Source organism: Taurulus bubalis (assembly GCF_910589615.1).
Source record: "Taurulus bubalis genome assembly, chromosome: 4".
Taxonomy (NCBI): Eukaryota; Metazoa; Chordata; class Actinopteri; order Perciformes; family Cottidae; genus Taurulus; species Taurulus bubalis.
Genome location: NC_136592.1, coordinates 33,341,963 through 33,367,896, shown reverse-complemented (window position 1 = coordinate 33,367,896; position 25,934 = coordinate 33,341,963). Strand labels below are relative to the sequence as shown.

The following is a 25,934-nucleotide window of genomic DNA, read 5'->3' as shown; positions in this document are numbered from 1 at the left end:
GTTTCTTAGTGCAATCAGATTAAAACGCAGTGCAGTGTCTTATATACTCAAGACTTTGTTCCCACCCGTCTGCTGCCAAGACAAGTTTTAATAAGAATTTAAAGTTTATTCTATAAAGTGCTTTCTTTGCCTCTGACATTTTTTCAAAAAATAAATCTAGTAGTTTAAATTTGAACCAATAACAGGTGAATACATTAACTCACCTCAGAGAGCAGAGGACTCACTTCATGAATGAGAAACAATACGCAGTGCAAAGAAGAATGAGAAGTTGAGAATAACACAAACAGAAAGTCAAAACGTCTCAAACGTCCCTCCCAAGCCCCGCCCACCCGGGTTCCTTCAGTCCTTAGCCGCTGTCATTCACCAAGCGGGACCCGTTGATGCCCCGGTAGGAGACGCGGCTGGGCCGGACCAGCACGCCGTGGCCCGGCCGGCAGGTGAAGTAGCGCCGGACGCCCACGGAGCCGTCGTTCTTGCCCTTGGGGCTTCGGAGCTCCAGGCCCAGCCAAAGGCCCGGGGCGAAGTCCGCCGTGCCCAGGTAGCGGATCAGCGCCATGTCGTTGGCGCTGCTGAGCAGGACCTGCATGCCCACGTGGAGACAGACCTGTCCGTCGGCGCCGGGCGAGGGGCTGGACCCCCCTGCGCCGCCGGGAGCGCCACCGCCACTGAGGGCGCTCCACCGCCGCCGGTGAGGGTTGGAGCGGCTTCTTCTTTTTGTGGCAGCATAGGAAAAGAAGAAAGATACAGCAAGAAATATGTATAAGAAAAGGTATGCAGTGTAAGAGGATATTCTTAGAAGTGGGAGATTGATGCTAGCTTGATGTTTGAGAGATTGATCTTCAAATCCCTGTTTTCTTTCATTCTTCTCACAGTCATGCATTGAGTGTTTAAAAAAGAAAGGGAACCTTTGCTGACTAATACCACTGCTTCTTATCGGTATTGACTCTGCCACTGCTTAGGATGGAGCTCAACAGGGGGAAGGGGGCATGAGAGGGCTGTGTGGAGAGAAAAGAGCCACACCGGGTAACGGGACTTCTTCTGCTGCTCGGCTCCTTCGGGGTGGCGATGGCCAACGACGTGCTGAAACTGCGCCGCATCGTCCCTGTGCGGAAATCACAAGGGTCAAGTACTCCCACAGATTCTTGCATGAGAATGCACAAGCATTCACATCCGAAAAAAAAAAATGCAATCAGGCTTAAATAAATCTCAGGTAAACTCACCGCTGAAAGGATGACTGAGGCGCGAGGAGGAGAGCTCCGAAAGGCAATCAACCGATCCATGGATCCTGTGAGCGGAAAGGAAGGAACAAACAAACATGAGCGTGACGGAGTGATGTGTGTGTGCGTGTGCGTGTGCGTGTGCGTGCGCGCGTGCGTGCGTGCGTGCGTGTGCGTGTGTGCACATGGCATGAACACGCAGCACGTCCAGAGTGTGAACGGCCACTGAGAGGGATCGAGAGCCGAGGACTCAAACCACTTGTCAAGGAGGTCTGGGACGTTTTGGACCACATATTTTTTTTAGTGCAATGCGTCCTGACAAGGAAAATAAGTCATCAAGGCCGCAGCTCCAACGTCTCCAACGTCTCTCTCTCGCTCTCTGGCTCTCAAGTTCAGTAAGCTGGCTTTGTCCACGACGGCGGAACACTTTCGAAAAGCCCTGAGACATGTATTACGAGTGCGTCAGTAGAGCCAGTTGGTATTTGCTCTGATTTCTTCTTCTTGTATTTCATGTAGACACGGAAAGAGCTTTGCCTCCTGCCAGCTAAAACCAATAACGCGTTTGGTCTCTGCAAACGGAGAGGATGGCGCCTGCGTGTGCATTAGCATGTGGAGCGGGGAGGCGTAGCTGGAGCGGCGCCAGCCTCCTGGGCCCTTGTGGGCGGCGACGTCGAAACCCCAAGCAGCGCCCGAAGGCTCACATCGTGGCTGCCAACGCTGCTCATGCTGGGACGGATTAAACACAGAGACCACGCTTCACTACTGGGCTCTGCTCTGCACGATCGTGTCAATACAAGCGGAGATAAACGAGGCCCATGAACACTGAGGCGACTCCATTGAGTTATTATCCTCCAGCCACACGAACACGCTTCTGTTCAACGTCCACGCGGGCATCCAAGCGCCATGATTACGACTATGACTATAGGATACTACATGCATATTCACGTGCACTGGTTATGGGCGTCTTATGCTGCGTTCACACCAAACGTGTGAAAAGAGCTTTCATTTCCATCGACCATGGAATAAATGACCACTAGTTCTGCTTTATACTTGTTGTGGACGTCCCAAACATGTGGGAACATCAAACCCTCGTGTCTGGGTTCATGACATCATCCGTAGCCGCACACAGCTCGGTGAATTTCACCGACTCCTCCAGGAACTGCGTCTGGCTTATCTCCGTAAAACAGTTACCGTTTCCTTCATCCACCATGGAAATAACCACTACTTCTGCTTTATACTTGTTGTGTAAACTCCACATACGTGAACATGGAACTCCATGGTGTCTGGGTTCATAATATTACCCGTAGTCCCACAACAGCGTCTGAATGAAGCCGCTACCAGCGCTCGACTTTGCATGTAATCTGGCCGCGTCCGGTGTGAACACAACATTAGTCGTCCTCCTCAAAGTCACAGAACATCTCCGCTCACTAATCGCTCCAACAACAGCTGCCTTTCGACGCATGTCGGCAGTAGTAGAATCATAAATGCTGAATTTAACTGCACAACAGCTGCTGGTATAGACAACAAGGTCAGCAACGGCTGGTAGTCAATCGATAAATCGAGGCTGTTTGTTCCTTTTCTTCCGGTGGCGTGAATAATCGGGGAAAGACACGTTGTGACTGCCGAGACGCGTTCGTCATAGTTAAAAAATAAATAAAAAAAGGTCCCGTTTTGTCCCGTCAACCTACGACGCAACGAAAGTTAAAACCAACACGTTTTCAAACCTTCCGTTTTGGAAGGCGTAAACGTAGCAAAAAAGATAAACGCAGAGTTCATCTCAGCCATAGGAAGCTTTAAAATAACCCTTGAATACCACCACATATCTGTAATAGTTTTATGTTAAAAAAAGAATGAGTTGATTAGAACCTACCGCGATGTGACCAAAATATATATATAAATATATATAATAATGTTAGAGTTCTGAAAGCCACTCAGGGGGAGACTGCCCATCGAGGGATAAACAAAAAAAGCAAAGCAATGTTTTTTGTTTTGTAAGGGAGGAATGGAGCCGTTTGTTTCCCTAATTGGTTGTGATCGCTGCTGAAAGAGAAGAGAAGGAGAAGCAAGTTGCTGGACGGAGATAATGTGAGATTCTCCATCAGACGGAGGGAAACCATGTACTTAGCCATGTGCCCCGGGGTTAATTAGGAAAAACACAGTGGGTTAAAGGAAACAGGGCAAGCAATGAAGACGAGTCTCCACCTGTCTGGTGCGTCTCATTAGACAAAGAACATGCAGCAGGAAGCTGAAGAGACTAATTATACTTATAAAAGGTGAACGTGTCAATTTAACCAGCAACCACAAAGGTTTTCCCTTTAAAGGAAACAGTCAGGATATCAGATTTCATTCAGTTCAGCACACATTATACACTCGAGGTATTGTGCCGTTTATGTGCAATCAGATAAAATACAAAAATAAAAAAGGTCAATAGGTTTTATCCACTGTGGCGCCTGACGGTGAATAACTTAGTGGCTTGTGAATATGCATGTCGGGATTAACCGATCTCCAGAAATAGCCACCTTGAAGCATCAGTCAGCACTTTGTCTGTGTAGTGTGCAGAAACACGTATGCATGAGGCAACTCTACCATGTCCAAATAATGCAAGATCAGATTTTGCCAAGAGCATAAAACTAAGAGCGATCTGATCAATTTCAATCAAATCCAGAGCCGGTCTTCCTAATGAAAGATGCAGGCGGCTGACCAATTGAAATGAATCATGAAGGAACACTGACGGGAGACTTCAGAGCGATGAGTCATCCAGTGCTCCTCAGCAGCATCATCAAAACACACCAAAAGAGAACCCCCCCCGCCCCCCCCCCAGCAGCCAGTGTGGCCCAAATCTCCACAACAGTGAGATTAATGGGAGGAGACAGTGCTCACCAACAGGGCTCCAATATTGCCAACTAGAGCTTTTTTTAAGAATAGGCTGTATACTGTATAATATAATATGCCCACTGAAGCAGGAATTGCACACAAAAAAAGAAATGAAATGCCCACTTTTAAGATTTGCCACTTATAGCATCATTAAATCCAGCTAATCTCTTCTTATGTCTTCTAATTATCTTCTCATTTCTGTGGGATATACTAGCAAAATGTAACTGATGTGAAATCTCAAGCAAACATCTGCTTGGATAAAGAAATGATCCATCTATTGTATTGTGTGTTTCAAGTAGAAAGCACAACGTTTCAGCCGTACTGATCAAGAGCAAACGGTCTTCACACCCAGAAATGTTCTAACACTCTGAACCGTCACACTTTCTCTGAAGCTCTAGACTGCTGGTTTGTATTCATTGACATGTTAATATTACAGACGGCTGCGTTCAAAATGTTCGTATCATAAGTACAAGTTCTCTGGCTTTTTTTGGTTTACGTTCATTATGCTGCAGGCGAGTGAATACTATCCTGCATGCATGACCAGACCAGCTGCCCCATCAGGAGCCTCAGTGTGTTTGAGGTGTTTTAGCTGAGGGTCTTTTCACTGAAATCTCCAAGCAGACGCCGCGGACACAAAGCACTGCTTCAGTCTCACTTTCTCACAGAGAAGGTTATTAATCAAACTTTCACAGACTGGAATGTAAATTGCACTCGTTCAGATCGGAGGAAAATATATTCCATGAAGACTCGCTCTAGTTACATGAAGGTGAAAGCATCCTGGAAAACGTTGAATGCACTTAAAAAAAACAGAAAAAAGGGTCTCTACTGTAATTGAAGTAAGTTACTAACAAACTAAAACTGCTGGGGGAAAGCCCATGGGTAGTTAAGTGATGAATGATTATATTACACTGCGTCGAGGAGAAGCTTCTAAACTACTCACTGCTAGTATGCTACATGAGTCTTATTCAGTTTGCATATGTTAGAACCGTATTTCAGAGACAAAGCACTCCAAAAGCTGGAGACAACACACTACACTCAGCACTTTAACTAGATTAAACCTTTTTGCTAACTTTGGATCAGATCTGTGGTTAGTTTTTAGTTTATTTACTGGATCCCCGTTAGCTGACGCCTTAGCGGCCGCTAATCTTCCTGGGGTTCACAGAAAGGACAAAATACAGACAAAAACGTTCAAAACATAACGTGACACAAACAGTTAAAAATAACACAAACGGAATGAAAATAAAAATAAAAACAGTACCGTCAGATACCTAGTGCAGTTCAACCATAATTTATAAAAGCAAAGGAAAACGTCAAGTGACGATGTCCTGAGGTGCACCTCTAATTGTTCTTTGAATGACAGATTATTACCTGTGTGAGTTATATGAGGAGGTAGTGAATTCCAAGCAGTAATTGCACGAAAAATAATTGTTTTTGAGGAGGTTTGTTCTAGGGGTCGAACTGCCTGACACTAACTAGAGCTTTATTTATACCTTTCCACGAGGACGGTTGCATGGATGAGCCGATGTGGAATCGGGATGAGGAAACGCTGCAGGTCTGCCTAAGCGGCGCTTTGCACAGCGTCTCCATGAGCTGCACAGAGAAGCAGCCGTCTAGTCCAGACGCAGCCGGGCACAGCACTGCTGTATGGGTCGCTGCACGTCATGCCACTATCCCTCATTCATATAAATGCTTTACCCATGTGTACGACACAATGTTAGCAGATGACACGACCTCGGCCCTTTCATGCTTTGAAGTGGCATGAGCAGATTAAACCAAAGTTAATTTATTGTAATTAATGAGTAGAAATCAAAGCAAAGAAATGGTTCCTAAATATTAGAGGATCAAACCTCACTAGTTTCTATAAAAAGGCACCGAAAGAGAGTAATGGTAACGTCTGCCAAATACTGCCTCACATAGGAACAAGCGGTCAGATGTTCTTGTAAACATAACTTCCTCACTATTCTATGTATCAAAAGGGCAAACACATGCAACATGTGCAGGTTTTCTCGTACATGCTTCCATACCCTGGTGTGAAAATACGACCTCTTTACATCTCTAAACTAAACAAATGATATTCACACGTTCGTGCTCCACAATGCATATTTCTAAAGGCAGGGATCGTGGCGTCTGGCACTAGCAAGGCGCCACATTAAAGTGAGGGAGTCACGCTGGGCAAAGAGCTTCAAGTCTGACACCTCGGCCTCCATTTACTCCAAAGCACAGAGGGCAAAATCAAATATGTCAACACGAGTACAAATGACGCCGTCAAAGGAGCTCATTAGTGTCGGATGCATTGATGAGGCCACTGAAACGCGACCTCGGGGTTCACGGGGCATATCGCCATGTTCTTTAAGATCTGCTCTGAACTGACAAATCAGTTTTTTGCCTCTGTGGGCGACCACTGGCAAAAACACTAAAAGGTACCAACAGTCATTAGTGCCTTAACTTAAAAGGGCCGTCACTCACCTTTGAACACGAGACGGAGGAGCAAAGACGCCGTGTTTAGGCGAGCAACGGAAATACCGCACTCCTCCCACGGAGCCGTCATTCTTTCCACTTGGCTTGTCCAGTTCGATCCCCAACCAGAGACCTGCACAGACACACGACCATCAGGAGGCCGTCGAAGGATTATCATGTCAAACGGTCTCAGGGGAGAGATCCAGCTTAAACATGTTTTCATGAGGAAAGAACAAAGTGCTTTAGTCATTTAAAATTAGCAACTGTAAACATCTCATGTGTTAAAGTTAACCCCCAAAATCTAAGATGCTTTTTTTTTTTTGCACTTACCTGTAAAGTTATTTATCAATCTAAATCATGTTGAGTGTTGGAGGTGTCGGTCGTAAAGATGTCTGCCGTCTATAATGGAACTACATGGCCCTTGGCTTGCTGACTCTTTCCAGAAATTATGACCCAGTAACTCAGGATACAGACCTTGACGTGAGCAGTTTGATGCAGGGACTATTTTCTTTTCTACACTCTGCCAACCCGTATCACCGCTCTGAAGGAAGCGTCTCCTCATGGACAAGAGGCTCGTGAGCGCGAGGAAAACAATGATGGCGTCCTCCTGGGCCGAGCTGTACCGCTAGCTAGCTCGGTGGTGCTAGGTGAGCTACAGATGAATGCTACCTTCTGGACGGTGATACGGTTGGCAGGGTGTGGATTGGAAGAAAGAGAATAGTTCCTACATGAAACTGTGGATCATCTTGAGTAACCGTTGTTTTTCCATGATATTGGAGAGAAGGCTGACATCTACATCTACGATTTGTAAATAGTACCACTGTTTTTTTTCACACTCTCACACACAAAGTCTTAGGCAAGATGAGCCGCTTTTAATATAATAATGCAGTCCTCAATGCACGAGGCTGAGAATACAGGGGCGTTGCTGGCACGGATTTAAGAGTATCAAAGGAAACTCGAGACTGAAACCCCCTCAAACAGGATGGTCAGCGGCATGAGATACCGTCATTCTTCTTCGTACATGAATGATGCCTTTGGAAGAACTACTGCCGACAAGCTAATGAGTACTGGAGCTGTTTAATGTCAGGGTTTCATTGTCTTTCTCAGTATCTTCTTTCCAACTGGAGGTTCTCCACAGCAATGACTTCTGACTCAGTTTGTAATGCTGCTCATAAATTCTGAAAACATCGTTATCATAGTTGTAGAATCAATGCATGTGGAGAAAAGAAAAACATATATATATTTTATTTTCTTCTCCGCATGCATATATTCTACAACAATGATAGCGCACAGAAGCTTTGATAATCATGCGAACTATTTGGACTTTTCTTGCTACAAAAATAGAAATTGAACCCTAAAACTTATTCCAGAAATGCGACTGGGACTCGACTGTCCTCACTGTTCCATGGCCATCGAGAACGAGCCGCTACTGAACTGATCTAACAACTGATCTAACAGTTTGTTAACAAAGAGGAGGATGGACTTTGTCTTTAAGTGAACTGCTGGTGTTTTTACATCTGCAGTAGCGTTGTGTTAATGGATCTATGGGTGTAATACAAAATGTAATTTAATTTACGTATCAGACCGCAGGTCTCACTCACTCTCACACACACACACACACACACACACACACACACACACACACACACACACACACACACACTAAATGTTTGATTGACCTCACGCGGGCCGTACTTCTGAACAACCCAAAGCTGAGACACCATGACGTTGATATGCATACTGTGCATTAACTGAAGGAAATTAAATATGCATGTGCACTATCACTCGCCTTTCCAATAATGCAATTTACCACAATTTGCAATTCACATTACGCAGACGGTTTTATGAAAATAAGGCTGAATGACGTCTTTGTGCTAATGACTCAGAAGAGTGAACCCAGCAAAGCATCTACCAAGTAAAGATGCAAGAGTCTTAGAATGATTTCAGCTGTCAAATCTTTGCAGGGACAACAACACATGTAAGAGCTGACCTGGAGCGAAGCTGGTCTTTCCACAGAACTGGACTGCCCCCGTCCTCTGGCCCACCACCAGCACCCTCTCCCCCAGGCGCACCTCAGGGCCGCCGCACACAGAGCTACTAGCTGAAGGGGTTCGGCTTCGAAGGCCTGGGAGGGGAGAACAACAAAATATATAAAAGGTACATTTCCCTGAAACAACGGGGATCTCCATGCCAGCCAGTGTTGACACCACACTTCATGCACAGCGACAGACCTGCAGCGGTCAGCGCCGTGGTGTCGGGAGGAAGGCGGAGGGCCGGCGAGGGCGCGGTGCTGGGACTGAGAGGAGCGCGCTCCCTCCTCTGCCGGGCGGGAGGCCGTTGCCTCGGCAGCGGACGAGGCCGGGCAGCCGCCGCATGCCGAGAGTCCAGGGAGGACGACGAAGAGGAGAGCGAGCGGGAGAGGACGCCTGTGGAGGGAAATGACACGAGAGGAACGAGTGAAAAGACGACACAAAAAGGAAGAGGAAGCTGGAAAAGAACTCTAGAACTGTTGCCTCCCGTCTTCATACTGGACCCGTCACCATCCTGAGGCCTCCGTTAGACAGCTTTGTAATTCTGTCCAAACAATGAATCAGTCTATTCTCCTGCAGCACCCAGATCCAGACAATTACCACTTCACTCTTATTTATTTTTTAAATCCAAGCAGCTGCGTCACATGATTCTATGGTAGCTCACATTTAAGTGAGCTCAATCTCTTACTGTAGCTCGTCCTGTTCTCAAGGTCCAATTAAGGGCCGACATGCTAATCCCCCTCCTAACTTGAGGGAATGAAAGGGAAGATTTCACTCTTAAGAAGCCATTTGGACGCAGGATCTCATTAAGCTTTTAACTTTCTTAGACCTTCACAGGCCACCAGTTCATTAAGTGCCCAACTCCTGGAGGCTAACCGACTAAATCTGTGCCAAAGTGCTTTAAGACAAAAGGGAAGATTCAGCGACAAACAAGTTGGACCGCAGCCAGTGATTGGCGAAGAAACGTCTTAACCTTGTTAAAAAGAAGTTTTCAATGGTGAGCCTTCGTTAATGGACAATGCACACAACAGTGGGAGCTGCTGATTCGTTTCTGTTGGAGTTTCTCAATCCCTTGTGTGGTTTCATTCATGCATGATCAATAAACTGATGGAATATTGTAAATTCTGAGTATTTACAACAATCGGATTGGAATTTCTTTCCTCATCTAGATGATGCTTTAATGATGAATGCAGCACTAATGAAGAACACTGCGATGGCTAGCAGTGTGAGGAGCGAAGGCTTGAACCAAACCAAAGAGAGACTTTATGAAATCCCTCGTTCTCCGATGCACAAAACATTAAAGAACAACTGCAGGACCCGGGAGGGAGGGAAGTGTGTCTGTCTGTGACACACACACACACACACACACACACACACACACACACACACACACACACACACACACACACACACACACACACAGTGTCAGTCACTTTGACAGGCTTTAGTTCGACAAAGGAATCCGCTGACATATGACCTTTATAAACCCGTGAGTATCATTTCAGTTGTTACGTATCCGTTAGATAGGATCAACATATGCAGAGTGTTTGCGTGTGAATACATTATGCAGGGAGGCGGTTTATAGAGTTCATCAAGTTTGGAGAAACAAAGAATTACAAAATGAGAAGACACAGTGGGGCGCCGCGAGCGGCAAAGTTAAAGGCAGAGACACACAAAAAAACTACAGTGAAAAGAAACACACAAAAGCAGGAGATTGAAGAAAGACAACCAAAAAAAAACACACGACATTGTCGAGCCATGACGAAGGAAGAATTACTGTCCTTGATGGAACTAAGACTTTACTCCAATGCACACTAAACACACAGAATATGCTGAGACAAGCAGTTCACACACAAAAGCCCCAATGACAGCAAATACAAAAGAAAACGACTTCAAAAAGGAATCTCGATACAAGCTCAGTTCTTGCAGAAGTAAACATAATTATGTTCTCAGCTAATTTAGGACCGAAAACTTAAATCTTGGAATAATATACCATGAAACTGTCAGAAGCCTTTTAGACTACGTTCTTTAACGGCACTAAAATCCACTTATCTCAAAAGATTTAAGGACAAAATTAAAGCTCTAATGAGGATTTAAATCATACATATATCTGCCACATGAACTGGCTCACATTCCTCTCAACTCATTAGCATTTCGCTTAAGTTTTCAACTTCATATTGCGGTTTGAAAAGACCTCCAATCAACCGGGTGTTTATCGATTCCCATTTTGGCTCACATTTACAGCGAGCGTCCCCTCCCCGAGGCAGAGCGGTGTCTTTCCTACGCCGAGCCTCAGAATACCAAACACTTCTTGTCACTTGACCTTTAGCTTGCATTGACCTCCCGGCTCCATCCATCCCTTCCATACCCTGACATTCGCTTCAAGCGACAGACTGCAGCACACGTACTTTATGAATGGAGAGGCGGGGCCTTTGTGAGCGGCGGCTGTGTTCCCGGCCGGCCTTGAGGCCCCGGCTAAAGTAAACGCACCGATAGAAGTTCTGCATGACCCGTCCAGTTCGACGATGCACACGAGTGAGCCGTCTCCGGGATGCTACAGAACACAGGGATTAGGGCTGAGCAGGGTTGACAAAGGCCCTGAAAAGTGTTTGGCCATGAATGTGTCTGGTTCCTGGGTTGCATGGAGGTGCTGACACCGACACACGGATCGCCCGTCCGCACACCAACCCACCCACTCACTCACTCCTTGTGATGAATGGCTGCCATGTTATTCAGCCAGTCTATGCCCTGGTTATTAAACCCCTTGCTTAATTGTACCATCAATCACAGGATTCCATAGGCCACTCTGAGCCGGACGTGACTGGAATAGCGTGCCTCAAATCGGCCTTCAAACCCTTTGAGTGTTGCAGCAGCACGATGGAGCTGTAAAGACAAGAGCACGCAGGAACAACGGCGAGAAGCGACCCAGACGAGGTTTCTTCAATGCTCTGAGGTGACCGGTCTGTATTATGGAGGGGGGGGGGCATGCAAGGACTGAGAGCAAGGTCTCGTCAGCTGTAATTCATGCATTGTCCCTCGGCACTGGTTCAGAACCCACTTTTCAAAGTCTTTAAGGTAGATGAATATGGAAGTCCTGCCGTGCAGCGACATGTGGCTCATACGGGCTGGGAAGTATAGAAAGCCTGTTTTTGACACAAGAGAAGCTGATGGCCTCGTCTGGATGCCATGAAGTGACTCAGTTCATCGCCTCATTGCAATTTTTGAGAGTCCCCTCAATCATTTCACCTTCATTGCTTTTAGGAGAGAGTGCCTCTACTCGGGATCCTCCACACTTCTTTTAAATCAGGATCGGTCCAAGGTGTTTTCTCCTGATAAATGTTTGTGTTTCTATGAGATTTATTGCATTCTTTTATATATGATGTGTGGTTTCTTTCCACCGGTCTCCTCCAGGGGACTGTACACAAGATTACCTGTGACGTGAGGAAACAGTTGGCAAATGGCTCCTTACCTGCGTTCACCTTGGAGACGCTGCGGGACGCGTCGATGCGACGAGGCGGCCGCACGGGTGTCGACGTCTTCCTGGTGCTGGTTTTAAGTCTCTCCAAAGGTTTGCTTATCTTAGAGAGGGGAGCAAAGATTCCTGTGATAAAAACAAACAAAAAGGAAAGAATACAAGAGATTGTCTGATTTAAGGTTTACAGATAAATCCAATAAATAAAACGGCAAAAGACACAATCAGCAAAAGGGACAAATCTAATTTCCCAGGGTTGGATGAGTTACCACTAGAAACCTGATTGCACCAATTAAGCCCCATGAAGTCCGGAATGGTAGAAGTAATTAACGGAGCGGGTGGCTGAGTCAGAGGCGCGACCTACCGTGTTTGAGCCGACAGGTGAAGTACTGAACCCCGGCTACCGAGCCGTCGTTCTTCCCCTCCGGTTTGTCCAGCTCCACTCCGGCCCAGAGGCCTCCAGAAAACTCGGTGCTACCACAGAAACGCAGGCTTCCCACCTGCGTGAAAACACAATCGTACGCCACAGACAGTGAAAAAAACTAATGGAAAAACACAATGTGCAAAACCAAAAGGCATGCAGCAGCAGAACCGGCCCGTGCACCGGGCAGAATGTGAAAATAAACCTTCGATACGTCAGAGGGCAGAAGCCCCATCTGAAACCACGACTACATATTTTGATGTGTCTGTTAACTAAAGCAGCAGTTGAGACAAACAATTTAAAACAAGAGAGACCGTGCCAGAAAGAGCAGGGAAGATAATAAGAAATTTGATTAGCCAATCTCTGCAACTTGGCACACTGCGATTCTGTTCACAATGTGGAACGATAATCAATCAATGGCTCTTCCTCTCAGAGAAAATGTCCGTCTGGGCTGGAATTAGTATTTTCTTATCGTCACGTCTGTTTGCATCCATGCGTGTGCGCAATTCTGGGTGGTCCCACCGCTAAAGCCACACAAATTAAATAATCAATTAGTTAAGTGGCTTGAGGGATTTTCAGGGACCCAATTAGATAGCAAGAACTGGGACTGGCAAATGGGATTTCTTTCAGTCGGCATTACTCTGCGATCAATGAAACCAACTGAGAACAGAAGACGATACTGTACGTCCACGATGAGAGCAGAGATTTGCCCGACAAGCATTCATCACATACTTTATAGTGCACTGCACTGTACAACTAAAAGATGCTAGCCAGACAGTCTGACTGCAGGGAGCAACAGTCAGGAAAGTTTGACAAAGCATTTTAAACGGCGATGTCACAGTAGATCACATTCATTAAATTGTGGACAGCCAAAATCTTGCTGGTGATCAATATTGGATTTGTTTTGTAGCCCGACCTGAGAATCCCAAAAGGCACTGCCTGATTTATTAAGACCTCTTAAAAAATGTAATTAAATTAAAAGTTTATGCCAGAGGAGTGAAGAAAATCAAAACACAAACTCGCAACTGGACGGTAACTGTGCCGACTCACTTGTTTTTCAGTGAGCGTTCAGGGAATAAGAGCAAGCTGATGAAATGGCGCTGAAATATTAGAGATGTCACTTTCTGACCAAGAGCAGCAGCTCTTTTCCAGAGCGGCAGCACTAAGGAGATATTCAAGGTGCGCTGGGTCGAGCCGAAGGGCCGACGTCGGAACATTTGAACTCAAGAAATCACGTCGCATAACGTCAACCGCAAGCCCAGTAGTATACCTACATGGACGGTTTCTGCTTACGGGGTAAAGGTGGTCTCCATTCCAGAGAGATGACGTGAAGAGAAAAGAAGCGCAACAGCATTTTGGCACAAAGGAATTTATTGAATGTCAGTGAGCGACAACCGGTGCCAGAAGCAAAAGTACGGAGCGGAGCTTGAGCAGTGGGGGAAACTGAAATGTGTCCATGTTGGAAGAGGGAAAGAGCCGATTTCAAGAGCAGAGTACTTATTGTTCCACAGAGGTGATTCAGAAAGCCTCTGTGTTCCCAACGTGTGGTCGTGCACAAGTGACAAATAACAATAACAATAACAATAATAATAATAATAATAATAGGGCCGTTGCATTTAGTACGAGTGAAGCGACGCCAAAGACCCAGAACGATTAGGCCCAATGTGCATTGGAGACAACTTTGCTGAGTGCCAAAAAATAAAAGTTACAGGCTTTTGGTCAAATGAATCTCATGTATTTTTGGTGTTATTGGCAAAGTCAACTAGGTTGGGTGATATTAAAACTCAGCATGTACTGGACCCATGCTGTCAGCCTGACGGCACACATCAGGTCCTTGAGGAAAAAGGCAGATTTTGCTCAATTCAACCGCGATTTCTGGGGTTTTCATTGCATTTTCGGAGCAGCGGCACCGTGGAGCAAATTTGCCGAAGTTGAATTGTGCCGTGAACGTTGTGAGAAAACTGCAAATTATTTGACCTGTGGGTCTAAACCTCCGCCGCTTTCAAAGCGTGCTTCTTGTCAAAAGGATTACGCATGGCTTACAGCACCGCAGTGAGCTGGTGGACGAGCAGCCACACTAAAGGATGTCTTTGCATCACATGAAGGAACTCAGCAAAAAAAACTAATTGCTTGTTGGATGAATTCCTTTGCTAAACTCTTAGGTAAGGACTGAACCGCTTTAATGAACTGAAAGAAAGTTTTCTACAATAAAAAATAAGAAAGGGACCATCAGCAGGAAGCTGAAAAACCCACTGTGTCATCAGGCGTGCAGACAAAGAGCAAACTGCATGCTTTAAAAAGGAGACATTTTTAAAACAAACACTACACTGTGACCAGTCAAGAGACTTCAATACTGTGCTGCTGTTTGACTACAACAGTGGAGTCATTTATTTACACTTTATTAGCAATGTTTTAACACTTACCCTTTTAAACTTCCAGACACTTAACAGAAACTGACTGAACATAAACACGCTCAAATAAATGTTGATGACATGCTGGAGTGAACTGTCAATGGTATGCTGGAAGAATGTCAAAAGGGTGTTGCTTAGCAACTGGAAACTATTTTTTCACTAGGTTAGGGGCTATAATAATTGTAGAGAAATGAACCAAAGCTTCCATGTTTGTTTAGCATAAACCGCAGCACAGCTGCACGGCACCGATGTGACGCGGCTGCAGGCTAGAGGCCGATTGTTTGTCAATCGCATTTACGTTATCGCTCCGCCGGCATTTTCCATTTTATGTGGCTTTGTTGGCACAGTGGGTGTTTGTGAGACACATGCATCCAATCAATAATCCCACGCAAAAAGGTCGCTGCATTCTCCTCCAATTCATCCCGAAAAAACAAGATGCTTCAGGAAATGAACTGCTCGTTAGAGAGTCTGCAGCGACTCGGAGCTTCGTCTCATATGCAGGATGGGAAGCTGGTGAGGGATCGTGTCCAGGTCACTGAACTAGAGTTCAAAGGAGGGGGTGGATTAGAGTAGTATGAACCGCTCCAGACTTTAGGCCCTCCAGGTGGAAAATGCAAGCGCCAGTGCTACAAATGTGTACGTTATCGTGGAGCTCTGTTCAGGTGAGCTGTACATGTTCGCCCTTGGCGAAGAAGTAATAATTGCCGCGATTGCTCACTGCTGCTCGGGGTGACTGGAGAAGTGTACGCTCACTTGCATTCAGCTAATCGCCAGGTCGGCGGAAGCTTTCCTCTTGTACCGTTTTGAGCTACGACAAATGTAAAAAGAAAGAAAAAAGGCGGATGTTACGATTGCGCTTGCCTTTTGATAGAGACCTACCACACACCTTCTGTCCCGCTATGACGACGCGGTCCCCCAGCCGGACGCCCATGGCGGCGAGCTGCATCCTGGCCTTCTCAGAGAGAACAGGCAGGGCTTGCAGAGGGGAGCTGGGTCTGGGTAACGCCTGCCTCAGCAAAGCCCGGAGCTCCTTGGCCACGGCGGCTGCATCCGCCATCTCCAAGGGCATGTCGAGGGGGTCGGGCACCACGTCTGCTGGGCACTGCCCCGCTACGTTCTGAGGACGAGACGGGGAAACGATGGATAAACAAACAAGAAGCACAGAAGATCTGATGATGAACAACAAGTGCTATCCATCCCAAAAGATGCTTTTCCCAGCATGCCAAGTAAATGTTATAGAAATGAATACTATTGATAGATATCAAGTGCGGTATCAACCTCACTTACGCTGCAAGGACATCAAAACAAGTTGTCTCATACATAAAGTTCAATGATCATTTCTGTAACACGGATGCTGGGCTTGACAGAATCTTTAATCTTATCTCATTTCCCAGAATAAACCCCCCCTCACCCACCCGCCATCCCCTGTGAATGGAAGTTCAGTGAAGCGGCTCAAAGAGACGAGAGTTGAGACGGAGTCGGCAAGGCCAAAGTGTACGTGAAGTTAGAATGACGTGGGGGCGAGACGGAGGAAACCTCTTCCTGCAGAGTAACTGGGAGGCACAGTGTTAGCCATCCCCTGCTAACGTTTTGTCCAATATCAATTACGTACACCAAGAGCACAGAATATTTGAAAAACTCTCAATATAGTGCAATCCAAACCCATAACCTGGTGTAATCTGAATACAATCACTCATGTAGAGACCCTGAGGGGTGGCTTGTGGCAAGGAGGGGGCCAACTTTACATTTTCACAAACCGCTACCGTCAAACCGACTTCTGCTCAATCCAAGAACAGCCACGGAATCAAGATGCAAGTTGATTTCTTCCAAAAACGCATGGCTGATAGAATTCTGCTTTCATTTTTTCATGTTGGTTTAACTTGTTAAAATTCATGCAACATCCACACAGGGCTCATGGGGGCTTTACCTGAAAGACTTCACTCTGCCAGCCAAAAGCCAGCACGTACTAAACAGCGGCTCACTTTGAATCTGAAAGAATCAAGAGCGCAATCACTAAAACAACTTGCTGCTAAATGAGAGTACAAAGGGTTGCTTTAGCTATTGAGCCATAAGATGTGTGGTAAGACGAGCGTGAAAAGCAACCGGTTCTAAATCCAAGTTTGTTGTGACGAATGTCTGCTGAGTCAGGAAATCTAAAATGAAAGAACTTCCCAGTCTGACCTTTACACGAAAGGAAAAGAGATTTGAAAAACTGAATTTCTTGGCTCTGGTCTCATGCCTTATGCTCCACATCCACATTTTAAAATGCATGCGATCCAGTCTGGTAGGTTTTGTATCAAGCCATGATGCTGTATGGTGCGGACAAACAGACTTTACTTTCTAAACTACCATTTCAAGAAGACTGGTTTTACATTTTCCAAGCAACACAACGTTTAAGCAGCTTTTCTTAATATTCTTTGTTTAAAAGATGAATAAATCACTGCATAGTAATGTTGTATACTTTGAGACTCCCACATGATCGGTCTTACTTCAACTAAGATGGGCTGGGTCACAGAAAACGCATTAGTCCTTTAAAACTCGGACGAGGAGGTCTAAGGTGGGAAAAAAGGAACGGCAATATCAGAACTTGTCAAAACCGATGCAACATTTCTCCCGGGATAATTGGAAGCAAGGAGTGGATAACCCTTAAATAATAAAAAGGCAGACAGAAAATAATCTCCCCTCAGGAGTTCAAACTTTTGCTCGGCGAGATAAGCAACAAATATAATTTTCTGATGCCGAAAATCTCAAAATAAAAAAGGTTTAAAAGATAACACACAGGTTCATATCAACCACTGTTGACATGCTCTCCAAGCTTGGCATTCACACACAAAAAAAAATATTTATAAAGCCTCTGCACTCATCTTTGAGTATGGGAACTATTAGATGACAGTGCACAGCGCTTTGGTGACCTCCAGTGGGAAAATGTGTACACACAAAAGAGGCGGCACCAATTTGTTCAGAATCGGCTATAATTCATCGGGAGAAGAAAAATAAAAAAAAAACGTTGAATATAAATTCTAATGACACATTGAAACATGAGAATTCTAGTACGGTAGAAACTCCCAACAGAAGGCACAGACCATGAAGGACGTACAGCCTTGATGCCACGTCACCATCTGCTGGGAATCTGATCCTTCAAGTCAAGGCGACGAGGTTCAACAAAACAAGGCGTTAAATTACTGCAACTGAGAGGCACGAGAGACGTTTAGGTGGTGGATCTATCAATAATATGTCTATTTACATTGCAAACTATCGCCTTTTGGGGCGTTATCTGCCAGCTGTGTCAGAAAATGGCAAACAGGAAATGTGCACGAAAAGACAGAAAATGTAATAAATGTGAGACCTCAGAGAAAAGCTAAAAGACTGCAATCTGTTGTATTGTTAACTGAACATAAGGACTTATTTTGCAAAGGTCTCCGTCAAATCAAATGTAGCCTGGAAGGCAGGAAATAAAAGAGCTAGGATTATGTCACACAAAAGAACTTTGTAAAGTTAGTGATTTTAGTTTTCTTTACGAGCGAGTCCTGGTTGAGAACAAATACTAAAAGGGCAAACGCAGCATCATGAGCACCAACACACGTTTTCAATCTTTAGGACTGTACAGGGCTCGACATTAACAAATGCCCGCTTGCCCAAGGCAAATAAACTCTGGATACCTGCTGCAGGTGTCCACCCATTCACATTGTTGACTCATTTAATGTGAAATAAATGTCATGACTATTGTGCATTTGGTTGTCAGACTGCACTCTTTTGAGCTTCGATAGCCATTCATGCAACATTTTATCTTTAGTTAATTAATGAAGATATGCAGCTCTGTGCGCTCATGATGCATTAAGTGGATTTACAGTTAGATTGAGTTGTGCAGTTTTTTTTAATGAATTGAATGTGTTTGGATGTAAACTGCCAATCTGATCTGGTAACACTGGCTAACGTTAGCTGGTAACTCCTGGTTGGCTAAATCGCACCGGGAACAGCAAAGCCAGATTTGAAACCAACTTAATCGAACATGCGGGCCGATTGCATTGTAGTCGCAGTGACTGGCTCTTCTGCGATGGCAGAGTCTCTCTCTAATGCCGTGTTCACAAGTTTCGCCTGAGTTTACTCGCTCGACTTTGTGGTTAATTCACTTTTTCGCAACCATTCGCTGTGGAAAGGGGGCGGGGTTTATCTCTGTGGCTTTACTCTGAAAACATTTACCATTTCCGCCATTCACCATTGAAATAACCACTAGTTCTGCTTTATACTGGTTGAGTGGGAACGTCAAGCGCCCCGTGTCTGGGTTCATAATATGATCCGTCGTCACACACAGCTCCTCCAGGATGAGTGTCTGAATGAATGAATGAATGAATGAATGAAGCCGCTTCCAGCCGCTCCATCAGGACCAGCAGCAGTTTGATTCAGTAACGGCGGTGATGCCGGGCGGAGCTTCTCAACTCTGATTGGCTTTCGCAACTCCGCGTCGGGCGAATTATTCACCAGAGTTGAAATAATATAGTTGAAAGCGGAAAAACGAAAAAGCAAATATTCGCAACGCCTTTTCCTCTATCGGGTCGCCGGGCGGAAAAGCTAATTTTTCGCAGCCATTCACGTCTGTGCATTGACTTAACATGTAATCTACTCGCACGAATATTTCGCAACTCTTTTGGTGTGAACACGGCATGACCTGCTCATGACGGAGCGAACAGCTCATCGTGGTGCGTTCAAGCTCTAAACTGAAAGAAAATATTGGGCGATGGTAAATTACAACATTATCACGATGTATTCTAATGAAATCTTGGAAAACTTTTTGGCGGGAAACTTGAACAAATACTCTTTGAAATAGACATTAGAGTGAATTATGACCAATTTTACTTCCCAATACCAACTTAAGCAGCTTATGATATGTACTTAAAACTACTAATGCCCCCACCCTATTTCATCATTGCAAATATGTATACAACACAATTTTTCCTAATGATATGAATAGTGTGGGTTTGTTTTGCCACAAGTCTAAATCCCTGTTGATTTTATTTTAAAACTGAAAAACATGCTCATCTGCAGTAAAGATAGCAGAACCTTTTAGTGCAGGCTCATAATGTGACGAGGCAATGTTCTCTTTGAGGTTAAAAACAGAAATTAGGGTTGTTTAGTATCTCACTGAACTTAGCAACTGTAGACAATTCATTAAATAAATAGGAGTAAAGGATTAAATGTAATTGTCCTGGTGAGAGCATCCAAAGTGAGATAACAATGTGACTCACTCTGAAAGCAGGGTTGGCTCCCAGCTTCAAGAGACATCTAACAGCCGATATGCACAGGTTGGACGCAGCGATGTGCAGCGCGGTGCCGAAGTCAAAGTCACTGCAGGTGGCATCGACCTCTGCAAAGGAATTAACAGAAGGCAATCAGGAGATTAGACACTGGCATTATCCATTTCTGGGCATCCTTTACACTCAAAGTAAATCCTGCCCCTGAAGAGCCTGTGGACTCTCTTACATCAACATCAACCCCGTCCCACTTGCTTAGACAGATTATTGAGAACGGATTTAGAGAAGGATTTATCAAGATGGTCCAGGTCCATTGTTGAGTCACCACGACAGCACCTGGCAGCTGGAATCAGGGCCAAAGGTGTTCTATAACTGAATGAACAGGTCTTTCAATCTCCTGGGGCGATGCATGCATGTTGTGACCACGCAGGGCACATGTATCATACATGACCAGGTCAGTAAATTCAGCAGAGGCTGGTTTCTTTTATGGCTTTTTGTGTCTCTACTCACCACAGAGAGCACGTGGAACCAGACAGTTGTAGGATTATCATTAATTCATAATAGCTTTCTTTAATAAAATATAGTACTCTGGGGAAAAATCCTTTGCTTTTTACTCCTTTTAGCGCTTCCCAAGACAGGCGCTGCAGAAACAAACCGATTTGGTCCCTTGGTCGCATTTATGTCCATTTAAAGCAATAGGTGTACTTTAAAACATGCATAAGACGCTTTAGTGCATTAGGGCCCTGAAGACTCACCGAGCCTGGACTTGAGATGGTGTTATTCATTTTATGTTAACTATGTAAGCGATAAACAAACTGAGCACCAATTTGGTGCATCACAGTATCCAAAATATAGTCTTTAACAAAAAATACCTGTGCAAACCACCAAAATATGATCACTAGATGGGAAGGTAGCTACAAAAAGAAATTTGCTGTGTGTTTGCTGTGCAGTGATTTGACCATGCTAATCTGTAATGACATGAAAATCATCCACGCTCTCCCATCTGTGCAATATTCGTACACTGAAGCAAGCTTTCGGTCAGGCACCTTCTTCCCGATGCTTTGTTCCGTCTTAGCGACAGCAACGTCAACACGGCTTTATCTGCCGAGTGGTGATTTCTCTAAATTGGACTCCATACTCGTGTGAAATGAGTGATAATTAAAAGAAATGTGGTCAATCTGCTGTAAACTGCTGCTGCCGCTGTCCAAGTCCATCCATGCTGCATCATCACATTTAGAAAAACCTCACCACCTAAAAACTCCGGTCCAGTACAGCCTCTCTGACTGAGGCCTACCACAGATAAACAACACGCTAAAAAGGTTTATTTTAATAAAATTATAAGTCTGCACTGCGAAGATGTTGTATGGGACTAGATTAAACGTAGCTGCAGTGGGTACATAAAGACAAATGACAGAAGCCTTAATCGCCACTGCAGCTGGTCATGAAAGTAGAAATGTTTTCCCCGTTCTCACCTCCAGGCTGCGAGGCCTGCAGCACGACCTGGATAAGCTGGGGCACGTCAAAGTACGCAGCGTAGTGCAGGGCCCTCATGTTGGTCCAGCGCGAGCGCAGGTTGGGATCTGCGCCCAGGGCAAGCAGCTGGCGGGCAAAGCCGGCAGACGTCTCTGCGTCGCCTGAGGAAGGAAAGGAGGGATACGAGTATGAGCTCTGGAGTCCGTTTCAGGAGAAGGGTTATGAATAGCGGTGCTTAATGAGTCACACAGTATGTTCAGTGGTCAGAGAAGCAGGTGAAAGTGACAAAAGACAGATGTAGACGCGTCTACACTTTAACAGTCCAGCCGAGTGTGCAACACCCCTGTCCATGTACTAACCGATGCCCAGGGCCCCGGCCTTGCAGCAGTAGTGCAGGAGGCTCATGTCGGTCAGACCGTCCCGGTCGTTCACGCCGCAGCCTCTCTTCAGGATCTGTGAACGAGACGTGCAGTGATGTCATGTAGCGCCTCGAGCGTCGCTGTGCAGAATCATTACATAATGGGCCACAAAGTGAAACTCCGGAGCCCTGATCTGATGAGTCGGGCCTCTCGTGAGTCTAACCGTCTTTACATTTGGACGAGAATTGTTGTGCAAACCCGACATGGAAATGAGGCATTGTATTTCTCAAGGGTAGCAGTTATTAAGTGAGAGAAAGAATATAAACTCCAGCTTCTACCCTTGAGACAAGTGCACAATTTACTGCATTGCAGCTATTTTGCATGGCGGTGGTGTTGGTTCGGGGGGGTGTTGGCAGAGGTTCATTTAATTCTGAAGTAGTCTGGTGTTTTCAGTTATCATATGTTCTACTTAGCATAGTTGTTCTTTTGACCCGATAACAAGTGAAGGAGTGGAGCTGTGACTTGTGAGCTTTTACAGACAGAGACGAGTTTGTACTGAAGACACTTGTAGGAAGCCGGATGGCGTCACCTCATTGCCGATGAGGTCGATGTTCTTCTGAACCTGGGGCACCCACTGCCGCAGGACAGCGAAGAGCTCCGGTATGGTGGTGCTGGGATCCAGAAGGACCTCCTTGCACTGCGGCTCGCCGGGGTCGAAGAAGGAGAACTCTGGAGGTGGGCGGGAGGACAGGAGGTTGTTTACTGGAAGGGGATTTACCTTGGAACTGGAAACCCCTAAACGCTTAACGCTCCTCGTGTGTGTGTGTGTGTGTGTGTGTGTGTGTGTGTGTGTGTGTGTGTGTGTGTCACTGTGGCGCAGACATACATTAACTTTCTGCAACGCACTGTTCAATCGATTCAATCAAATTAGTAATCTTGGGAAATGCCCTTTGCTGTGCTTGCAGATGCAGATGAAATCAGATGTGACGGCAAGCTGTTAAGCAAAAGAAGAATTAGAGCTCAGCCGCTGAGGATGAAAACAAATAGGCTTGTCCTTCTACAGTGAATACCAACGTTTATCATTTAACCAGCGTCAGCCCTTCTGCATTTGCTTTACTGACTGCTTTACATACAAGTTGGGTCAATTGAGAAGCCACTAATGTTGACGAAAGACGGCGCAACTTCCTCCATGATTAAAAACATATTGCTTTTCTGAACTCCACTCCATCATCAACTGTTTAGGAATATATATAAATCAGTTGTTAAGTTGCATGCTCAAAACACACTGGACTGCATGAACCAACAAATGAAAATACTTTTCTGTAAGAAATGTGTTGTCACTTTGTCTCAACTTAAGCCATCTAAATTGTGTTTAATTATTATAAAGAAACGATGCAATGATATCTTACAATTACAAATGAGTGGGCAAGAAGTAGGTACATGTCACCCTAAAACTGGAATCATCCCCCAGCAGTAATTGAGGACGGTTTCAGGACTATTATCTCATCCCGTCAGGAGAATCAGCAGAACTGATTGTTGTTATTATTACGGCTTGACTCTTGAACAGTCTCACCCGGGCGTGCACTGTTCAAATGACTGACGATGGTTTAATATGTCATCAGCTGATCATTATTGCAAACGCATGAATAAAAACGCAGTGGAAACATTTTTCCGATTCTAGTCATCGAGCTCTTGGTGTCCAATGAAATGTCACACGGCTCCCCTGCATGTGCTGAACGAGTGGATCCTCACCACAGTCGCTGGGCATCGGTGCAGAGGCCACCTGGTGGATGACCTGGAGGGAAGAGGCCCGGCCCGGCCCGGCGTCTCCCTCAATGGGCGCCGGAACATCCTCCTTCGTCATCTCCCCCTCGGGGCCTGCGGCGAGAACGACATCAGACAACCTATTCTGAGAACACATGTAGGTCGAGTTTCCCCTGAGCCGCTAATGTTATGAGGGTTTTGTAACTTCATCGGAGGTTTCAGCTAATCTGACGCTGTCCCAGTACAACAGTGAGCTTCTCAAGTATGTTACTCAGAAAACTGGTTCCGATTTGACCCTCAATGTTGAGGTGGAATATACTAGACTCAAATATAAAGGCAGTAATATATCGTAGTACCAACAGCTTTTGTTTTTGTTTAGTGTGATATTCCTCTTATCCTCATCTGATACCAATATCAGATAACGGGAATCAATGACATGGGAACGGTCTTTTTAACTCAATGCTGTGTGTATATTATGAAATATGTATTTGAGGATTTTCTTTCTGCATTTAACAAGGGTTTACATTTTAACTGTAATTGCTGTTATTTGTGAAGATTTTTTCCAAATCTGCTGGAAGACAATTAATTATTTCAATAATAAATAACAATTCAATTAATGTATATTAATCGTTTGTTGCATTTAGTTTTACACAGTTAAGGCAGCAATGTTTAAAGATACGCCTGATGATGCCCTGCAGGTAACAGAAAGATCTCAGTCTTCCACAGAGAGAAGCTCATCAATCAAACACTGGTACCGACACCCACATCCCAGGTATCAGGACTAGAAAAGTCAGATCGGGGCATCCCTATTACATCAACACTAAAGGGTGCAACTATTACTATTACAGTACAAGACCATTAGTTCTGACATTATCAGAATATGATGTGTGCTCTCTTGCATTTTTATACAAAAGGGTGCATGACATGAACCTATGAACTAAATTGTCAAACCAACAAAATCACCTGAAAGTTAGGCCTACGGATTAGAGAGGAAGAAAGTCTACATGAGTCAAAGAAAATGTTGATTTTTGTTTTCCTCAAGAAAAAAAACGTGTTCGTGTTGTCTTGGGGTCAAAATGACCCATCAACACACATACATATACACTCGTACACGGGTCATTTTGACCCCAAGACAACACGAGGGTTAAAGGACCATATGCTTAACTGAACTAATCTTGAAACGCTCGACCATATGAAAAGGAACACAGGAGAAAGGACAGAAAACATAAAAGGTTGAACCCCACACACACACACACACACACACACACACACACACACACACACACACACACACACGAGAAAGGCAACTCAGTCTAAAAGCCACCAGACTAAGCAACACTCACTGTCATCTTCTCCTTCATCCTCTTTCTCGTTGATCATCATGAGAGCATCACAGTCCAGCTAAGCTAGAATCAAGACACAGACTGAGTCCAGCAGAACATCTAACCAAGCTGCTTCTCAAAATATCTCCAAAGCACATAGACAGCCTCATTATACTCTGCTGGTCCCCTCACTCTCTGCTCTGGTGGCTATTTACAGCCAGCTCTCACTTCTGACTCTCCCAGGATGGAATGTCCCCCTCACTGCCGACCCCACTGACACCGCCCGGCTAGCCGGCCATAAGACCCACGCTGCAGAGCATGTGAGGGCGACGGTGCAAACAAACAGAGCAGAGGGGCAGCAGAGAGGATTAGGACGACCGGCTTCCCCCCCCACAGGCCGGTGTCCGATTCCTCTCGACAGCAAGCATCGGCACCACTAAAGCATCCATTGATAAAATAAAATATAAAAAAAATAAAAAAGGCCTGGAGAAGCAGAGCGGTGAGTGCACACATGTTGACTTGTCAAAGCAAGAAAAGCTAAGGTTTCACTGATAAAACTAACGGCCCATGTGTCCTGCACGTGACAGTACGAGCCAAGCCGAGGTCATAACCCAACTTCCAACTGAAAGCCTCGGGCAAAAAGAATTCATTCAACACCACATGCAAAAGCACATGCACCGACTAGGTGGCTTCCATTCACCCTCTTGGCATAAAAAGGACGGCAGGAGGCGGTTAGGAGGAGTGTGGAGACTCTTGAATCAAACCTATGTAATTGTTGACTATCCTGTCCCCATTTCTCTGTGGTAAACTGTAAAATACCTAGTAAGTGGTCACTGAGTGAATGTGTTTAAAGAGGATTCGTCGCTTCAAATCTCATAAATGACA

At 45.2% G+C, this 25,934-nt stretch overlaps 1 protein-coding gene across 1 annotated transcript; it reads right to left on the bottom strand.

The window, feature by feature from the left end:
- Positions 1 to 346: 346 nt before the first annotated feature.
- LOC306735386 (CAP-Gly domain-containing linker protein 4) lies at positions 347 to 25,110 on the bottom strand (the record flags this gene model as incomplete). Its single annotated transcript, XM_079216846.1, has 15 exons — positions 347 to 707; positions 1,021 to 1,102; positions 1,221 to 1,285; positions 6,558 to 6,681; positions 8,539 to 8,673; positions 8,780 to 8,974; positions 12,048 to 12,179; positions 12,415 to 12,550; positions 15,769 to 15,999; positions 20,126 to 20,244; positions 21,604 to 21,765; positions 21,964 to 22,057; positions 22,553 to 22,692; positions 23,716 to 23,841; positions 25,065 to 25,110. The coding sequence occupies 15 exons, from the start codon at positions 25,108 to 25,110 to the stop codon at positions 347 to 349; spliced, it is 2,148 nt and encodes a 715-aa protein (XP_079072972.1).
- Between the last annotated feature and the right edge of the window lie 824 nt (positions 25,111 to 25,934).